Raw genomic sequence first — 21,611 nt, 5'->3', positions numbered from 1 at the left:
AAATAGTTGTGTAAGGAAATGTGTGGAGTGCCAAGAAAACCAGCAGTGGTAAAAGTAAGGAGATGTTCTCAAAGGAACTGACCTTTGCATTGAGTTCAAAGAAGACTTAATGGAGTGAATTCATTTGAGTTGTGGGTGGGGGGATGGAAGGATGGGAAGTAGGAAGGAATATTCTAGGACAAACCATATATGCACAGTTACTGAGGCAGAAAGGAGGGTGACATTCCCAAGGAAATATATCAACATGCTCAGATACGATCATAGGTAGCACATGCGGACTCTCCAGTATGTGTCAGGCTCAGTGCTAACCCCTATACATGTGTTGTCTTGGTTTTAACTCCTGTGAAGCAGGTGTTAATATTGTTCCCATTTTACAGATGAGGAAACTAAAGTCCTCAGTAAGTGGCAGAGCTGAGATTCAGGGTAAAACAGGCTGGCTAGAAAGCCCAAGCTCTCCTCTCCCACTGAGGGGAGGCCGAATTAGTCCACCTTGAAGCAGAGACTCTTGTGTTTCTTTCCCACTAAACTGGGATGTCTCAACCTGGACACAGATGACATTCTAGACAAGACAATCCATTGCTGCACTGTGGGATGTTTAGCAGCATCCATGGCCTTCACTTGCTAGATGCCAGTGGCCCCTACCCTCCACCAGTGATGACAACTGAAAATGTCTCCAGACTTTTCCAACTATCACAGATGGGGAGGGTGACTAGCAAAATCGGCCCATCCCCACCCCTGCCTTGAGAATCACTGCATTCTATTGTGGGTTCTCAGGATAGGATGGAGCTGGGTCTTAGGTCTTTCCTGTCTCCTCTCTTCCTTTTCCTCCTCACCTTTTTCCCAGTGTTTCCTAAGGGCCTACCATGTATGGACTGAACACATGTCCCTAACAATTTATAACATAGTAACTTATATATAATGGTTGCTTGACAAATGCTTGCTGAATTTATGCCAACTCAGTCCTAAATGTTCTGGATCCATTCTTGTCAAATAAAATACATTCTTCCTGAACATAAAACTTGATATTGGGAAAGTTAATTCCTGGTTTCTAGTCACTTGGAGTATCTTTTTGTCCCTGCAGAACTGTCCTACAACCTGGCAAGAGCCACCTGAATGCTCACCAACATTCGACAGATCCAGCGGTGCACCTGTTAAGAACTAGTGGAGAGTGACATACATTAGGTTGCCAATAAATGTTGAATGCATGGCTGACCTGTAACAATTAAGTGAAGCCATATGCCTAGCTCTGTAATTTGAGATGCCATTTAAAGCACATACCTATTTTCTCCAGCAATTCCTTCTATCATTTTTGGATGAGATCTGGATTTGGGAAATGACTCCCGATTTAGAGTTTTTTATTCAGCCTCCTTGAGAGTGGGCAGGCAGTGGGAGGGAGAGCTAATTTTTGGGCAGTTTTCCTGCCACTGTAGGTCCTGTATCGCTGGAGTGTCAGTTGCTTGCTATTAGTAGGAGGGAGCTCAGAGAAGTCTAAATGGAAAGATAACACAGGAATGAGCTCCCAAAATATAACGCATTTAAATCAGGTAGGCTCTTTATTTTGCGTTAGCTCCAGGCATGGCATCGCTTCACTGCTTCTCAGTATATACAACCTAGAATCATCGCCTCTTGAGGGCTATTCATTGGTGTTCTTTGTTGCATTTGAAACATAGCGCTGTAACACCTGTCTTCTCCAGGACTGTGCAACCCTAGCATAGAGTCTTGTATACATGTGTAAATAGATGTTACACAGAGTGGGTGGGAGAGAATCCCACAGTAATTATACTTCTCAGAAACTATTTCTATAATTTCTCTCCCTTTCCCCAACCCCTCCACACATACCCCCACAGGGCTTAATGGCCACTGAATTATTTCTAATCAGCGTCCCTCTTCTTTCCCTCTTGCCAGAAGGAGGGACATGTGAAGTGATAGCCGCACACAGATGTTGTAATAAGAATCGCATTGAGGAGCGGTCACAAACAGTAAAGTGTTCCTGTCTACCTGGAAAAGTGGCTGGAACGACAAGAAACAGACCTTCCTGTGTCGATGGTAAGTAGCTGGTTTTACATCCCTCTTTAGGTGTTTATCTAGGTGTTTGCTGTCTGTGATAGATTTCATTGTTTGTTTGTGTCACCTATATATGGTTTAGAATAATGAACAAAGTACATCCAGAGCGCTAGAAGGTTGTACAAATGCCAGTCCTCAGCATAGTTAGAAATCTTGTTTCTCTGGTTTTGTAACATACACATAACTTATCTTAATGTTTTTCTAGAGAAGAGTAAGGTAAAAGAGCTTTCCAAGTTGAGAAATTTGAGGGTCCAGCTCATTTGGGAAGTGATTTTGGATTGAGGTTTTATATAATGATGATGGAAATAGTGGTACTAAGGATAACAATACCTAACATTTATTCAGTTCATATTTAATGAGCATTTACTCTATGGCGGGCACTGCTCTGGATGCTTCATATACATTTGTAAGTTAACAGAGGCACTCTCAATGTCCAGTGCCAAGCACTGTCCTAAACACTTTTCATGCATTATTTTTTTTACTCCTCCCAACGATCTGATAACAGTTACCTATTACTTTGTAATGAATTACCCCCAACAACCATGCAGCTTGAAACAGCGAACATTACCTCATCGCTTCTGTGGGTCAGGAATTCCACTTAGCTGAGTGTGTCTGGCTCCAGGTCTCTCATGCAGTGGCAGTCAAGATCTAAGGGCTTGACTGGTGCTGGAGGATGGTTTCAAGATGGCTCACTCATGTGGCTATTGGCAGGTGGACTCAATTCCTTGCTGTGGAGACATCTCCATAGTTGTTCTGTGTCCTCACAGTGTGACATCTGGCTTCCCTCAGAGTGAATAATCCAAGAGAACAACATAAAAGCCACAGTGACCTTCTTTTTTATAATCTAGCCTCAGAAGTTACACTTCACTGTTTCCACAATATCCTGTTGGTTATTTAAGTCATCCCCATTCAGTATGGGAGTGAGCTAGAAGGTCTTTCAGGCCAGAGGACAGGGATCATTGAGGCAGATACACTTTTCCTCCCATTTTAAATATGAAGAAACTGCAGCTTAGAAGGGTTATGGAATTGGTCTCATGACTGACAAGTTGTAGCTTGGCTGGCTCTTAAGCCCACAGTAACTGACTAGAATACCAAGTCTTGACCACCATCTTTAAAACAACTTTATGGGCAGCCCATGTGGCTCAGTGGTTTAGCGCCGCCTTCAGCCCAGGGCGTGATCCTGGAGATCCGGGATCGAGTCCCACGTCAGGCTCCCTGCATGGAGCCTGCTTCTCCCTCTGCTTGTGTCTCTGCCTCTCTCTATGCGTCTCTCATGAATAAATAAATAAAATCTTTAAATAAATAAATAAATAAATAAATAAATAAATAAATAAAACAACTTTATATGTTCAAATAGTGAATCCAAGTTTCAAAAGGACCAATATCCCTCCCCATCTTTATCGTTCATAATTTTAGAGCCAGGTATGAGATGATGTTCAAATTCTTCAGTAAGAAGATCAAGACTCTGTTTTTAAGTAAGGAAATCAGTACTCAAGTGAATCACTTGCTCAGAGTCACACAGTAGCAAGTAGAACCTGAATCTCGTGGCTTAGAGTCCGTCATTCTACCTCTAGAAACAGATGGAGCAGTACATCTTCTAGATTGGCTTGTGTTACATATTTTCATTAGGAAGTATGGTGGTTAGAAAGAGAAACACAGTCAAGCTAGACCAAGTAAAAAATTTTTTAAGAAAATAGAAGAATCCTGGGAAGTCCAGTTACCAGAAACCTCAGGAGATTCATTAATTCTTTCAGCAGCATCCATCATATTTTCTTTGTTCGTGGGACACACTATATCTGATCTCTGTTGCCCTCATTCTCCTTCATGTGGACTGGCTCCCTCTTCTAAGATTTTAGTTTTTGAATCCCCATAACTTAGTGGCAGGTGAGAAGCTTTTATTTCTGTGATGTCAACTCTGATCTGATATGGCATCACAATATAGCCCAAATATATTTGACTCACTTTCTGTATTTTAAATGTATTCTCCAAAAAGACCAAATATAACTGGCCCAGCTTAAGTCACAGTTAACCTTTGCCCAAACAACCATAGCCAGAGAACTGTACATGTAGCTTGTACAGCAGCCCCTGTGTACCATGTCAGGTCAAGTTTTCTTTTTTTTTTTTTTTTCTTAAAGAACGTGAAAAGGCCAAATTTGGGGATATACTATGACCAGTAAATTCTCAACTAACACATTTCAGGGGTCATTTGGCACTATCTCAAGATATTTTTAGTCTAGACGTCTCTTGCAATTAGGGGGATGTTTTGTTTTTTTTTTTTTTTTAGGGGGATGTTATTCACACCTGGTGGGTAGAAGCCAGGGATGCTGCTAAATATCCTATAATGCACAAGACAACACCCACAACAAAGTATTATCCAACACCAAATATCAATAAAGCTGAGGTTGCAAACTTGCACTATGATTATTTCTTTTGTTCTAGATCACAGTCAACATGGTAAGACACCTCCAATACAGGAAAGGCAAGCAGTTAGACTAGAAATGCCACTTCGTTCACTTGCAAGAAGAAACTCCTGGCCTTTGAAGCCAATAAACATTATGAAACCATGATAGTTTCTCAAGTTGTCTGCCAAAGAAAGCATTGAGACTGTTAATTATGAATCTCCATTTTGTTTCCAGTTCATTTTTATCTCTAATGATCTAGAAATAGAACTGCCTTCAGGATTTGGATGTAAGACACGAAGTTTATGCTGGCAGAGGGGGGAAATGGCATTTGGCCCTAAGTTTCTATGAGAAGTCAAGCCACATAATGGTAATATTCTATCTCTCAGAACAAGCTTGTTTGACTTTGGAAACTGTGAATCCTTTAGTGCAGTAGATTCAATCAACAGGGCTCTGGGTCCCTATCTTCCAAACAAAAGTGAATAAATTATAGAGTATTCTACAGTGTCATGTTGATGGTTTATAGATTCTATAGCATTCCACTCTTCCGAAATCCTTGAATCCATTGGTATGCGTGAGAAAAGTCTGTATGTTGCTATGATCAAAATTGTTTTTATGCCCCAAATCTCTACATGCAAATGAAAAATGAAGCATAGATATAAATTAATAATTCCAGTGTAGTTATCAAGATCACAAACTGTGCAATTAGACAGACATGAACAGAACTCGGCTATACCAGTTACTAATAGAATTACCTTGGGCAAGTCACATATGCTTTTTAATTTGTTCCTTGGCTGTGAAATGGAGATGATAATTATTTCTACTTGTGGTGGGGATTAAGGAAGTCATGTGTACAGTGTGTTTTGTGTAATATCTCTTTAAGTAAGTGAGTACCATTCAGTATTCACTAAATGTTGATGTGTATTTCCTATCCTACTAGTAAGTGTGGGGGTAATGCTTAGAAAGACACATTGTGGGCAGCCCAGGTGGCTCAGCGGTTTAGCGCCGCCTTCAGCCCAGGGCGTGATCCTGGAGACCTGGGATCTAGTCCCATGTCGGGCTCCCTGCATGGAGCCTGCTTCTCCCTCTGCCTGTGTCTCTGCCCCACCCTCTCTCTCTCTCTCTTTCTCTCTGTCTCTAATGAATAAATAAATTTAAAAAATCTTTAAAAAACAGAAATACACATTGTTTTACAAAGTTTTTTTGCATTTTAATTTAACACAGTGACATTTTACCCACCATCTTTTCCCGGAACTGCTTCTAACTAATTATCCTGGATGTCACTAATGCTGGTAAATCATCCTCAGGAATGCATGTTTCTTAGAAGAGTTTTGAAAACTACAGAAATAATTTATACATTAAAATTGCACATGATATTATTGCTTAGAGATTATCATTACTTTGTAAGAAAACATGTACACGTCCATTTAGGCTTAACCCATCATTAAAAAGAAATTCACATGGTAGGTATTTTATTGAACTAAAATGTTATAACACAGTTTTATCAACAACTTGTTTCACTTAACATATGGTAAACATTCCCCAAATTAAAACATATTCTTCAAAAACATTTTTGTTGATAGCTATATAGGTTTTCAGGTGTGGATACATTTCCATTTATCTAACCATTTCCTCCACTTGAGCACATATACAATGTTTTGCACATTTCCCTTTCGAAGCCTAAAAATGGATAGAAGCCGGTTTCTCTCCGTGATAGCAGTTGACAGTCCATGCACCATATTTGTCCTGAATATATTCTGTTGTGCGTAGTGCATTTCCCATGTAAAGTGCTCCAACTGCTGTTACTGACCTGCCTCTGAAATTACAGTTCACTTGCCTTCCATGGTGTTTTAAAACCCGGAGAACAGCCATGATTTTAAAATAAGCATATATTCTGTCATTTTAAGATTCAAAATCAGAGACCAGATGATTTAAAATGGGACATCCATTTTGCAGTATAATCTTAGCAACTTATGCAAAAGTAGAATACAGGATATTGGGAAACATTTTTAAAGAATGGGCTTTGAGTTTAAAAAGGATATTCTGGGCAGCCCTGGTGGCTCAATGGTTTAGCACCTCCTGCAGCCCAGGGCGTGATCCTGGAGACCCTGGATTGAGTCCCATGTCGGGCTCTCTGCATGGATGGAGCCTGCTTCTCCCTCTGCCTGTGTCTCTGCCTCTCTCTCTCTCTCTCTGTGTGTGTGTCTCTATGAATAAATAAATAAAATCTTAAAAAATAAATAAATAAAAATGATATTCTATTGCCTAATAAGTGAAAATACCAGTCAATAGCTTAAATTTTGCACGTTATTTATACATATTTTGAAAAGTGTTATACCCTTGCACTTGTGCCTAGTACTTTTCTGACCAGATATTAAGTCATTACATTGATGTTTTGTTAAATATTCTCTAACCCAAAAGGAGGGCATCTTCCTTACTATCTTTGTTAACAATAATCAAAATGATGGCCAAAATCTTCTTGAAGGCTTACCCTGTAACCATTATTTGAAGTCTGTACATTCATTTAATTTGAACCCCAACTCTCAAAAGTGTCTATTATTCCATTTTGCCAGCCAGAAAATTGAGGCACGGAAATGTTGTGACTTGCACAAAAACATGAAGCCAGTAGCGGTCATGGCCACTGAGTAATCAGAAGCATTTCTATAAATAATGGTTTCTGTTATACTGAATAACTGAAGCATCATTGTTTAAGTCTTGAGGCGATAAAACAACTGGTTTATGGAGAAATTTTCATGCAGTTTTCTCTATTTAGGATTCTATTCTCATTTAATTTATGTCTATTTGTAACTTAGGCAAATATGTGAAAAGCATCATTATAAGTACTGGTTTGTAGAGAAGATCTTTTAATTCTCTGTGGATTTTAGCACCAATCTAATTAAGAAAAGTCTACATGATAAGTTCATAGGCCTTTCCTTTTCATTCAGTGTAAATTCTGATCATTTCTCTGACTGATTGCTACAAACATTACCTGGTGTTCTCGTCTTTTTATACTGGATACCAGCCAAAAGTGAATAGCTTACATCACAGAATTTTTTAACTTTCACAGCTATGGAAATCCCACATTTTTTGTTCATCATTAGGATTAGCATATAGTTGTGTTAATACAATGAAAACATCATCATACTCCTGCCTATTTCTGTGAAGACAAAAACCCATGGCATAAGAAAATGTTTTGCTCTTGATTCATCATACATAGCCTATGATGTAAGAGTGAGCAAGCAAGATACATAAGGACTCAGACCCAGAAAAAGAGACAGACTTACAGGGAAGGAGACAGTGAGGTAGGACATACAAAGAGGGGATCCCTGGGTGGCTCAGCGGTTTAGTGCCTACCTTTGGCCCAGGGCATGATCCTGGAGTCCTGTGATCGAGTCCCGTGTCAGGCTTCTGGCATGGAGCCTGCTTCTCCCTCTGCCTGTGTCTCTGCCTCTGTCTCTCTGTCTATCATGAATAAATAAATAAAATCTTAAAAAAAAAAAGAGGGACAAAGAAAAGAGAGGTCATAGAAAAGAGTGATCAAAGGGAGATGAGAGACAATGAATGCTTAAAAGGTATATTAAAACATCTCTCTATAAAATGGCTTCATTCATTTTTTTCCCCAAACAATCATTCGTATTCACCCCCATAGTTTATAACTAATTTAAACAAAATAAGATTTCTTTGGTAGATTGAGACTTTGAATTTTTTTTCAAGTTGCATTATATGAGATTCCAGAACCAGAATATCTATAAGAATTGGTTCTGGAGATTGCTCCTTTGGAAAATCCATGATAAAATTTTCTTGACCACATACCATCATATTCCCTAGAGACAGCCACAGTGGAGAAAAATGTCTGAACTGAAGGAAATTTGAAATTCAGCAATAGTTTTCTATAGAGTAGTATGAGATATATGTGAGAAATACTGTATATAATAGCCCCTCCTTAGCCATCCAAAATATGATAGCATATTAAAGGCTCTAAGAAGTTCTGCACATGAAAAACTTGTTGCACTTTGACCCATCACGTCCCAGACTACTTGGACTAGAGAACCTTTTTCTCTGTAACACTTATTTGTGCCCTGTAGACCCAATGTTCCATGAAATGGACTCTGGGCCATGCTGGAATAGACTATCTAGACTGTGTTTTCGTTTTTGTTTCCAGGAATGCATTTGAGGTCTTTTGAGACTGGCTGATAATTCCTATGCCAATAGCTCAGTGTTTTTCCTAAGACGGGCTAACCAAACATTGCACAACGGGTCTTGGTAGTAATGTGATTTATAATATCTCTGTGACATGTCAGGCTCAACTACAGTTTGGAAATCATCTAGGGACCTTCCAGAGCAAACATTGTATGAAAAAGCTTAAGCCCTTATTTTTATTCACAAATATTAAACGTTTTAGAGGACAGGGAAGATGACCTATTTTGGTTTCACCATTTGTTACTTGTCGTCCATACACAAGGAAATATCAAAATAATGAATTGCTGTGGTGGATCAGGGATACACGACCCAGCAGCAGTCCGTGGTCCCTTCATTACCATCTCTGTTTGAAGCCTGCCTTGTTCTTTCAAGGCAGACTCCAGCTTGTTTAATAGACGAGATGGTGAGCCCAGTTGACTTGATCAGGAGGCATTTCTGGAGGGAGATTCTGTTCTTGAAGAGGGTCTACTTGAGCATCATTAGTAAAATTGTGGTACATTCAGGCATAATTTCTGAAGTATATGAATGTTCTTTTGCTCTCTTACTGGGCACCTGATCCTGCCCAGGTATGTGAGAGATCCAAGTCTCCATTAGCAAGGAGAAAGGAGAGGAAGGATGTAAAAGCACTGACAAAGCTTTTTGTACCATCTAATAAAAGGTCTGTCTCTGTGTTTCTTCCTTTGCATAATAAAGAGAACAGGAATTCAGTCTTCAGATAGTCCCATACTTTTGAAACTAGGAGTGTATGTCTTTTTTTTTTTTTTAAAGCAGCAGTTGCAGCAGTTGCCAACTCATAGCCCACCGGCAGAAAGTACCTTCAGACCTATTCCATAGGTTGGTAGAGTCATGAAAAAAATTGACTGTGTGCCTTTGGGTGGGATATTCCAGTTTGTACAGGCCTCGTCCCTTTCTATTACACACCCGGCTCTGGCCCATTCATGTGACCTGTCTGATCCTTAACGTTCAAGGAACCCCTGCTCCTGCTCAGTCATTTTCCTATTATGCTCAAGTTAAAAAAAAAAAAAAAAAAACTTTCTGGAAAAAACCTTACTCTTTGGTATAATATACATAACCTGACATAAATAGAAATGTGTGTACCCCAAAACAGCAAGAAAGGAAAATAAGAGTGATTCTTCTCCCCGCTTTCCCACTGATTTTTTCACATCTTCATCGCCAGAAGCAACCACTGTCATCAGATTTATGTGAATCCTTATAGAAAATATCCATGGGATGCCTGGGTGGCTCAGTAGTTGAGTGTCTGCCTTCAGCTCAGGTCATGATCCCAGGGTCCTGATCGAGTCCTGAATCAGGCTTCCCACAGGGAGCCTGCTTCTCCCTCTACCTATGTCTCTGCCTCTCTCTGTGTGTCTCTCATGAATAAATAAAATCTTTGGGCGAAAAAGTCCATGCACATGCAAGATACACTCATATACAACCTGATAAAATGGTGTTATATAATTTAATGGTTTTTTTTAGCATAAGAAAATGGCTGGTAACATGGAAAAAATGTTCAACACCACTCAATTGAAGAAATGTAAATTAAACACTGAAATGTAACATTTTATCAATCAAATAGGCAGAGATAAAAAGTTTGGTAATAACCAATATTAAGGAAGAAAGAGAAAAATTACATATAAATCATACTCGGTGATAAACGACTTACAAACTCAATTAGTTAGCCACTTTTCTTTATTTGTTCACCAAAAGAGAAGAAGATAAATAGGAAATTTTGGAATGAGACTGAATGTTTGGGGAACATAATACAAATTACATGCATTATAACTGCACACAGTGACTTTATTTAGCAACAATTCTTGTATACATAATGCCCTCCATTTCTTCAATAGGATCGGGTTCGTGCATCAGGATATCATGTAAGAAATCTTTTGAGGATCTTGATCTCATTTCTGTGGGAAAACTATATGAAAGTATATTTAGTGCATATACTTGGGCATAAATACCATAATTCCCATTTTAAAGTCCATTAATGTAGTGACTTGGGAGGTACAAAATTCTCTGCACAAATATTTGTAGCGGTGTGCATGTCATATGTGTGTGTGATCATGGTACAACACACCTCGAATTCCTGTCCGTTACCTTGTTGGACTGTACTTAGTTACAGAGAATTCCAAATTCATCAAGAAAATTTCCCAAAAGTAGTTCCAAAGCCATTGTTTTCCGTTATTTCCAAAAAGGCTTCGGTGTTTTCAAATACCTGTTCTTGTCTGATATGAGAGCACTTTTAATCAATTCTTATTTTTTTCAGAAAGTGGAAAAATGTTGTTCTAAATCTAAGGAGTCAGCTCCTCATCCCCCTAGCTGGGCTTCAGCCTAGATAAGGCAAGATTTCAGGGTCCTGTGTTATTAATGTGCTGTCCATATGAATAACGAGCAAGCGTTGTGAATTATTTCACACTTCTAGGAAAATCTATAGCCCTGTCCTTCTGCAACAGCACTGGAAGCTGCTGAGGATATTGGTACATTTCTTTGTGGAAGGTTCTGATAACTTCATCTAAGGATGTGGTAAAACTTATGTCTCCTTCTGAAGCCTGTGTAAAAATTTATACAGATGAATAATATTTTGAAAAATTAATGATGTATTCCTCAGTCCACCCAAGCTACTGGAATTTTTGAGGACCTACCCCCAACCCAAACAACAAAGCATAAAACACACACAAACCAGAGAATAGATGCCCAGATATTTGGTGTTTAAGTTCAAAGCCATTCCAAAGACTCAAATATATAATAGAAAAGTTCATTTATTCCTGCCCCCAAAGTACAATGATGAGTCACCTTAGGGAGGGAGAAAGGAAGGAACACTTGGGTAAGAAAAATGTGGTCCACTGGAGGAGCAAAAGATATCTGTCACTCACTACCACCAGGACATATGTCACCACCTACAGATCTACCTATCCAACCACCAGCCAAGAGAGCGCTGTACATGATAGCTCAACACATCCACAAACAGCAGCTAACATATTGCACTCTGAATGTCCAGCAGAGTCATAACCACCAATGTCCTAAGTCCTCCTTAGGCCTTCATGCTACATAGGTGACCTCCAGGATGCTTATGAATTCCAGGAAGTGAGAGGAGAGACTTGGGCTCCTTAATGGGTGGACTAGACAAAAGAAGGAAATTTTATGCACCAACTACATAAGACTAGATTTCTAACTGAGCTAGGACATTGGTGCAACACTCTCACCTTCCTCAACCTACCTATTTCACTTTTAATCCTTGATATTATTTGGTACTTTCATTATTGCACCCTTTATTTATTTATTTTAATGTTTTTAAAAGTAATCTCTATACCCAACATGGGGATCAAACTCACAATCCAGAGATTGAGAGTTCCATGCTCTACCAACCAAGCCAGCCAGGTGCCCCTCATTATTACATCACTTAAAGAATTCAATGGACTCACATTCAATACCAGCTAATATTACTTAGGGCTGTAAAATGATTGCATGGTTTACCAGGCATGCATTGAAAGGAAGGTCCCATTTCTTCAAATTTAGAATGGCCTGTATGTGCCTGCTCAGAAGTTATCATTCATCATCTCCTTTGGTGCTTACACATCAATTTTGCTTCGTGCTGGGCATCTGTTCTCATCCATAGGGGCTCCAGGGAAAAGTGAAGTTATTGTGAGAGTAGACAGGAATCCAGGAGCAGAGATTGCCAGGCCATGCGTGTTTATCATAGCTGTGTCTCACAGATGATGTCCCCTTTCCTCTTGGGCCCTCTCTGGATATCGGCCTCATTCTCTTTCCTCTGGTCATTAGGGAGGTTCAGTCTGTCAGTGTAAGCTAGGAATGGTCTTGTCAGCTATATGGAACATTAGTTGGAGTACTAGTTTAAAACTGCTAATTGCACCAGCTTAAAAGTATTGAGTTCTTTCTCTATGCCAGACCTTGTGTACTGACAGGCATGTCTCACTTTATTGCACTCCACAGTAACTGTGTTTCTTACAAATTGAAGGTTTGTGGCAACCCTGCCTTGAGCAAATCTATCAGTAACATTTCTCCCATAGCATTTGATCACTTTATGTCTCTGTGTCATGTTTTAGTAATTTTTGCAGAATTTCAATCTTTTTCATTATTGTTCATATTTGACATGGTGCTCTGGGACCAGTGATCTTAGATGTTACTATTGTAGTTTTTGGGGGGCAGCATGAACCATGCTCCTCTAAGATGGTGAACTTAATCTATAAACGTGTGTGTTTTGACTGTTCTACAGACCAATTCCATTCCCCTAATCCTCTCCCTCTTCTTAGACCTCCCTATACCCTGAAACACAACAATATTGAAATTAGACCAATTAATGACCCCTAAATAAGTGAAAGGAAAACGTCATATACCTCTCACTTTAAATCAAAAGATAGAAATGATTAAGCTTAGTGAGGAACACATGTCAAAAGCCAGGATAGGCAGAAAGCTAGGCCTCTTTCATGAAATTGTTAGCCAAGTTGTGAATGCAAAGGAAAAGGTCTTGAAGGAAATTAAAGGTGCTATTCCAGTGAACATATGAATGATAATAAAGGGAAACAGCCTTATTGCTGACCTGGAGAAAGTTTCAGTGGCCTGGGTAAAAGATCAAACCAGCTCTAACATTCCCTTAAGCCAAAGTCTAATCTAGAGCCAGGCCTTAACTCTTCAATTCTATGAAGGCTGAGAGAGATATGGGGAAGCCACAGAAGAATAATTTGAAGCTAATGGAGGCTGGTTCATGACAGTTAATGAAATAAGCCACCTCCATAATGTAAAAATTCAAGGTGGAGCAGGAAGTGCTAATGTAAAAGCTGCAGCAAGTTATCCAGAAGTTCTAGCTAGGATAATGAAGGTGGCTACACTAAACAACAGATTTTCAATGAAGATGAAACAGCCTTCTAGTAAAAGAAGATGCTATCTAGGGCTGTCATAGCTAGAGAGAGAAGTCAATACCTGCTTTCAATACTTCAAAAGACAGGCTGATGGTCTTGTTAGGAGCTAATGTAGCTGGTGACTTCAATTTGAAGCCAATGCTCATTTACCATTTTGAAAATCCTAGGGCCTTTAACAATTATGATAAATCTCCCTACAATCCAGTAATTCTAAACTGGGTATTTACCCAAAGAATACAAAAACACTGATTCAAAAAGATAAATGCACCCCAATGTTTATTGTAGCATTTACAATCAGCCAAAGTATGGAAGTAGCTCAAATGTCCGTTTATAGGTGAATGGATAAAGAAGGTGTGTGTGTGTGTGAGTGTGTGTGTGTGTGAGTGTGTGAGATATGGAATATTATTCAGCTATAAAAAAGAATAAAATCTTGCTATTTGCAACGACATGAATAGAGCTAGAGAGATTAATGTTAAGTGAAATAAATAAGTCGGAGAAAGACAAAATACCATTTGATTTCACTCATATGTAAAACATAAGAAACAAAACAAAGGGGAAGAAAAAGAGATAAAACAAGAAACAAACTCTGAAACTGTAGAGAACAAACTGATGGTTATCAGAAGGGAGGTGGGTCAGGGGATGGGTGACATAGGTGAAAGAGATGAAGGTACGCTTACCATGATGAGCACTGAGTAATGTATAGAATTGCTAAGTCAATATATTGTATGCCTGCAACTAACATGACACTGTATGTTAACTGTACTGGAATTAAAATAAAAAAACTTTTAAAAAACTATGCTAAATCTACTCTCTGCTCTAGAAATAGAACAACAGAGCTTGGATGTTAGCACATCTGTTTACCACCTAGTTTGTTGAATTTCTTAAGCTCACTGTTGAGACCTGCTCTTCATAATAAAATATTTTTTTCAATATACAGCTCACTGTCATTGCTTCTGATCATCCGAGCTCTGATGGAAGTGTAGAATGAGATTAATGTTGGTTTTGTACCTGCTAACACAATATCCATTCTGCAGCCCATGGGTCAAGGAGTAATTTTGACTTCGCAATCTTGTTTAAGAAATATATGGCTGTGGCTGCCATAGGTAGTGATTCCTCAGATAGATCTGGGCAAAGTAAACTGAAAACCTTCTGGAAATGATTTAGCACTTAAAATGCCAATAAGAGCAGTTGTGGGGCACTTAGGTGGCTTAGTGGTTGAGTGTCTGCCAGTTGGCTCAGGGCATGATCCCGGGGTCCTGGGACTGAGTCCTGCATCGGGCTCCCTGCAGGGAGCCTGCTTCTCCCTCTGCCTATGTCTCGGCCTCAATCTCTCTCTGTGTCTCTCATGAATAAATAAATAAAATCTTTAAAAAAGAACGTTTGTGATTCATGGGAAGAGGTCATAATACCAACATTAACAGGACTTTGGAAAAGTTTGATTCCAATCTTCATGGAAGACTTTGAGGGGTTCAAGGCTTCATAAGAAAGTAATTATAGATGTGGTAGAAATAGTAAGAAAGGGCAGCCCTGGTGGCTCAGCGGTTTAGCGCCACCTTCAGTGAAGGGCGTGATCCTGGAGACCCTGGATTGAGTCCCACATTGGGCTCCCTGCATGGAGCCTTGGAGCCTGCTTCTCCCTCTGCCTGTGTCTGTGCCTCTCTCTCTCTCTCTTTCTCTCTCTCTCTGTCTCATGAATAAATAAATAAAATCTTAAAAAAAAAAAAGAAATAGTAAGAAAGCTAGAATTAGAAGGAGAGCCTTAAGGTGGGACTGAATTCCTACAATCCCATGAGAACACTTGAATAGATGAGGAGTTGCTTCTTATGGATGAGCAAAAAAGAAAGAAAGAAAGAAAGAAAATAGGCCTCTTGAGGTGGAATCTACTCCTGGTGAAGATGCTGTGAAAATTGTTGACATGTTGCAAAGGATTTAAAATATTACCTAAACTTAGAGGCAGATTCTGAGAGAATTGAGTCTAATTTTGAAAAAAGTTCTACTGTCATCAAATAACATCACATGCTATGGAGAAATCTTTTGTGAAAGGAAGAGTCAATCCATGCAGCAAATTTCTTGTCATTTTATTTGGAGAAATTGATACAATCACCCAGTCTTCAGCCCTCAGCCATCAACATGGAGCCAAGACCTCCACTCACAACAAAATTACAACTCATGGAAACTCTGGTGATGGTTAGCTTTTCTTTAGCAATAAAGTATTTTTTAAATTAAGGCATGCACATTGTTTTTAGACAAAATGCTATTCCACATTTAATAGACTACAGTATAATATAAACTTAACTTTTATATACACTGGGAAACCAAAAAAATTATTTGACCTGCCTTATTGCAATATTTGTTTTATTGTGGTGGTCTGGAACTGCACCTGCAATATTTCTGAAATATGCCTGTATTAATTCATGTAACTCTTACAACAGCTGCCTTATGAGCTAGTTGCTATTATAATCCTCAGTTTATTGAGAAGACACCTGATGCCTTAAAGAAGTTAAATCATTTCTTCCAAGACATGTTAACAGGAGATCTGGGACCCCAAATGAGGAAGTGCTAGAAATGACAGATAGAAGATCTACTACTGAGAAGCATGGGGAGCAAAGGTTCAGAGTACCTGCTTACTTCTGTATTCCCTTCCTCAGAGAATGACCCCCCCATTCGGGCATGCTAGGTGCTGACTTAAGCAACCCCTCCAGCACATATGTCAATATTTTTCACATCCCATGTATCTCAGATCCTTCCATCTCTCACCATTCCCTAATTTCATAACTGCCATAATTGAGACTCTTACATCGACCATAACTGTGTCCCCTGAACACCCATACCCTGTGTTGTCCAACGCTGACTTTGTTATCCAATTTGAACTACCAACTCCACAGGTCCTCCCTTAAACCACCACACCCAAAATTAATATATAGCTTCCTCTGCATCCCTGAAGCATCCTGTAAACAACATTTACTGTAACTTACCATATTGTACTATATGCTTTTGTTGACTTGTGACCTTCTCTGGTAGAGAGACTCATGCATTCACTCAATAATTAGTTTTAGAACATTGAATGCCAAACACTTGGTCATATAATGATGAACAAAGCCCTTGTTCTTATGGAGCCTACAGTCCAGCAGGAGAACATACCTCAATCTAATCGTACGTAAAGATGTTCAAGTAGAAACTGCATGTTCAGAAGGAAATGAATTCAGTCTTTGGAGAGGATATTATAACAAAGAATGTAAAGGAGACCAGGAAGCTGAGACTTCTGTGAAGAAGTGACAGGAATTTGGAGATGTGAGGTATGACTCAAGTTAGCTGGGTGAAGAGCTTTCCAGGCAGAGAGCCAGCATGGGCAAAAGGCTTGGGTTTTGATCAAGAACTTGAGAGAAAGCCATTGTGGCTGAAACCCAAAGAACAATAAGATCATATGCGAGAGGAGGCAGAAAAGATAGATGAGGCTAAGCAGTAGTGTTAAAATTGAGCTGTGCATCTCCAGTTCCTAATATAGTTCTTTTTTGTTTAATTTGAGTGCAGTTGACACACACTGTTACATTAGTTTCAGGTATACAATGTAGTGATTCAACAAGTTTATGCATTATCCTAATAGAGTTCTTAAAACTGATATGTACTAATCAAATTCTCAGAGAAGGCAGCGATGCAGTGACTATTGTGGGAAATTGGATGGTAAGTCAACCTGGAATTTTGTGCATGAGGAGATGGCACCGAGAGGCCTCTACTGAGATAGAAAAAAAAAGAAACCCTCCTGCAGTGTCTGACATCAGATTGCAAAACCTCGATACTCACACTTCAAACAATAGCAAAGCAAAGCAAATCAAATAGCCTTTTTGATATTGCCGCCTTCCTCACATGCTGACAGTGTCGCTCTCACCTGAATGTCTGACACTCTCTCTGTTCCCAACCACTCACACTGCTGAAAGAATCCTCATAATCACCACCAAATCGAGTCACTGCTTTTCAATTCTATTGTCTGACAGGAGATAACATTTTAACTAGTCGGTTCTTTATACCAGGAGGGGCATTAGGGCAAAGGGTTTATTATTTGGAACATATTTAAACATGGTGGCTAACTATAGACTGATGTCAGTTTATTTTCTTCCTGACTAACTTGTATCTTCTTTGACTCCATTTCTGAATTGAAAATGCTATATTCTATGTAGGAAAAAAAAAAAAAAAAGGCTCTGAAATACCTGCACCAAAAGAGGCCTGACCACACTCCGGTCCTGAAATTTGGGATAGTGTGAAAAATGTAAATGAGCTTGCAGGCATTAATGAATCTATTTTGTGAAGAACATTATGGAGAAATGGCTGTTTCTCATGTGACCAAGTTCTGCTCCCTTCAAAAGAGCCAAGCTTATGTTTTTGAGAAACAATGTAATAAAGCCACATGTACACTATAAAAATTCTTTACTGTACTTAACAGCCCTTGTAGAAAAATTGTAATAATAACTATGCAAGTTGAAAGTTGTTGGGGCACCTGGGTGGCTCAATGTTTGAGCATCTGCCTTTGGCTCAGTTGGTGATCCTGGGGTCCTGGAATGAAGTCCTGCAACCTCTCCCACAGGGAGCCTGCTTCTCCCTCTGCCTATGTCTCTGTCTCTCTCTGTGTGTGTGTCTCTCATGAATAAATAAATAAAAAAAAATTTTTTAAAGCGTGCAATGTCAAAAAGTTGTTGAGAATATCAAATGAGATAATTCACAGAAATAACAAATTTGTAATACGTTGTCCAGGCATTTCATGAGTCCTCAGTGATATTAACTTTAATAAATTTATAATTTAAAGAAAAAGGTTTATTTAATCATTATTTATTTTAGAGAGAGAGAGAGAGAGCACACAGAGGGAGAAAGAGAAGCAGACTCTCCACTGAGCCAGAAGCCCGATGTGGCGCTCGATCCCAGGATTCAGGAATCATGACCCAAGCCAAAGGCTGATGCTAAACCAACTAAACCACCCAAGTGCTCCATTCATGATTATTTTAAGAACACAATATTAAATTTAGATTTTCATGTATGAGTGTGTATCTAGATTTTGAGATAAAAGCTGAGTCAGAACTACAGTTTTGATTGAAATACCAATAGTTATTGTTTGATTACCTCCTTATTTGATTACCTCCAACTATAAAACAAGGCTTTTGAGCTTCTAAAAAATGTGAAAAGCAGGTCAGATAATGATATAGAAGTCTGTCTCCAGAGGAACATATAGAGAAGGTTGAATGTGATGCTTGTTTTCCATTCAGAAAGGAAGATACTGAGAAATCCTCTTCTAATCCCAGTCCAAGTAAGAGAAAAACATCATTTTCCAAGTTCCTGCTGGTACACATAAGCATCTCTGACATAAAGGGTCTCAATATGCATGATCAATTTTGGAAAGGAGCAAGAAGTATGCATTCCCTCAAAGACAAGGCTCCTTAGAAGTAGATGGACTTAAACATGGCCTTTCGTCTTTTCTCAGTATTCACAGGAGAGCTGCCTTTTCTCTTCTCACTATAGACACCCTCTCTAGGTGACTTCATTCATTCACTCTCATGGCTTCAAAGAATTAGATAGTTGCTATCTAACCTAATCCATTCTTCCAAACTCCAGGCCCTTTGTTAAGGCAATTATTAGACATCACCATTTGAATTTCTCAAAGACACCCAAATTCAATATGCTCAAAATGGAACACACATTTCTACCACCCTAGTAACACAAGCATAATCCCTACATCAGTGAACAGCGCCTGCATTGAAATGGACTGAATGTTTACATCCCCCCCAAATTCATATGTTGAAATTTTAAGCCCCAACCTATGGAATGAGAGAACATATTTGCAAATGACATATCAGCTAAAGGGCTAGTATTCAAGATCTATAAAGAACTTATCAAACTCAACATCCAAAAAACAAATAATCCAGTCAAGAAATGGGCAGAAGACATGAACAGACGTTTGTCCAGAGAAGGCATACAAATTGCCAACAGACACATGAAAAAAATGCTCCACATCACTTGGCATCAGAGAAATACAAATAAAAAATACAGTGGGATACCACCTTATACTGGTCAGAATGGCTAAAATTAACAAGGCAGGAAACAACAAATGTTGGTGAGGTTGTGGAGAAAGGGGAACTCTCTTATACTTTTGGTGGGAATGCAAGCTGGTGCAGCCACTCTGGAAAACAGTGTAGAGGTTCTTCAAGAAGTTAAAAATAGGGCTACCCTAATTTTAGTGCAATTGCACTAATGGGGTATTTACCCCAAAGATACACATATAGTGATCCAAAGGGACACCTGAACCACAATGCTTATAACAGCAATGTCCACGATAGCCAAACTATGAAAAGAGCCAAGATGTCAATCAACAGATGAATGGATAAAGAAGATGTCATATATACATATAATGGAATATTACTTAGCCATCAGAAAGGATGAAATCTCACCATTTACATCAGCATGGGTGGAACTGGAGGGTATTATGCTAAGTGAAATAAGTCAATTGGAGAAAGACAATTCTCATATGGTTTCCCTCATATGAAGAATATATGAAACAGCACAGGGAAAGGGAGGGGAAATGGAATGGGAAGAAATCAGAGAGGGAGGCAAACAATGAGAGACTCTTAACTATGGGAAAGAAACTCAGAGTTGCTGGACAGGAGGTAGGTGAGGGGACGGGGTGACCGGGTGATAGACATTAAGGAGGGCATGCAATGTGACGAGCACTGGGTATTATATGCAATTGATGAATTACTGAACTCTGTAACACTAATGATGTACCATATATATTGACTAATTGAATTTAAATGTAAAAAAAAAAAAAAGAATTTATAAGCCACAAGGTGATGGTACTAGGAGGTAGGGCTTTGGGGATGTAATTAGGTCATAAGGGTAGAGGCTTCACAGTGGGATTAATGTCCTTATAAAAGAGGCCCCAGAGACATCCTCAACTCCATCTACCATGTAAGGATACAAGTTGACCATCTGCAACCTGGAAGAGAACCTTCACCAGAACGTGACCATGCTGGCACCCTGATCTTAGACTTCTGGCCTCCAGAACTGTGAGAAATCAATTTCTGGTTATAAGTTATCCAGTATATGGTATTTTATTATAGCAGCCTGTAAGAAGTAGGATATGCATCTGCTGCTTAATCAAGCCAACCTCTTGGGAAACATGTTTGCCTTTCCTTACTTCCTCACGGCCCATTTCCATTCCACCCGACTTCCTTGACTCTACTGCCTAAACATCTCTCCATTATTTTCTCTTTTTTTCCATCTGGACTTCTTTTTTTAAAAGGTTGTATTTATTTATTCATGAGACACACACACACAGAGAGAGAGAGAGAGAGAGAGAGAGAGAGAGAGGCAGAGACATAGGCAGAAAGAGAAGCAGGCTCCATGCAGGGACCCCAATGTTGGACTTGGTCCCCGGACTCCAGGATCAAGCCCTGGGCGGAAGGCAGGCACTCAACCCCTGAGCCATCCAGGCATCCCTCCATCCACACTTCTAACAAACAAGCTCAAGCCATTGTCCTCCCTTGCCCTGGTTACTGAAAGGTATTCTTTCTTATTGCCTGAAGGCTCTATTATGTATGGCCTTCAGTAACTAATTTAATTCCTCCTGATGCATGCTACCAATGTGTTCTATTCTTCACCTTTTGTAACAGAATTCCCACTTTAAATTACATTTCAAGGGACACCTGGGTGGCTCAGAGGTTGAGTGTCTGCCTTCGACTTGGGTGTGATTCTGGGGTCTGGGATTGAGTCCAAAATCGGGCTCCTGAGGAGAGCCTGCTTCTCCCTTTACCTGTCTCTGCCTCTCTCTCTCTCTTTCTCTCTCTCTCTCTTTCTCTCTCTCTCTGTCTCTCATGAATAAATAAATAAAATCTTTTAAAAACTTATATTTCAATATATCTTCACTGCTATCCAATAGACACTACAAGAAGGTCTTGTTCAAGTTCTACTGCAGTGCCTAGCACAATGCCTGGAGTGGATACTCAAATAATTTGTGCCTTTTGCTCCCAGGTATAGTGGGGTCAGACATATTTGTGTTCCAATCCCAGCTCTGCTACTATTCTAAACCTCA

The 21,611-nt window shown here is 39.4% G+C and overlaps 1 protein-coding gene across 1 annotated transcript in view; it reads left to right on the top strand.

Annotated features, from left to right (window-relative positions):
• The window catches only part of TAFA1 (TAFA chemokine like family member 1), a 494,720-nt gene that overhangs the window by 379,089 nt on the left and 94,020 nt on the right, over nt 1-21,611 (top strand). Inside the window, exon 3 of the mRNA XM_072785454.1 lies at nt 1,906-2,046. Within this exon, the coding sequence (XP_072641555.1) occupies nt 1,906-2,046 (141 nt within the window). The remainder of the gene's footprint in view (nt 1-1,905; nt 2,047-21,611) is intronic.

The sequence above is a fragment of the Canis lupus genome, chromosome 19 (assembly GCF_048164855.1).
Source record: "Canis lupus baileyi chromosome 19, mCanLup2.hap1, whole genome shotgun sequence".
Taxonomy (NCBI): Eukaryota; Metazoa; Chordata; class Mammalia; order Carnivora; family Canidae; genus Canis; species Canis lupus.
This window is presented reverse-complemented; position numbering and strand designations above follow the sequence as displayed.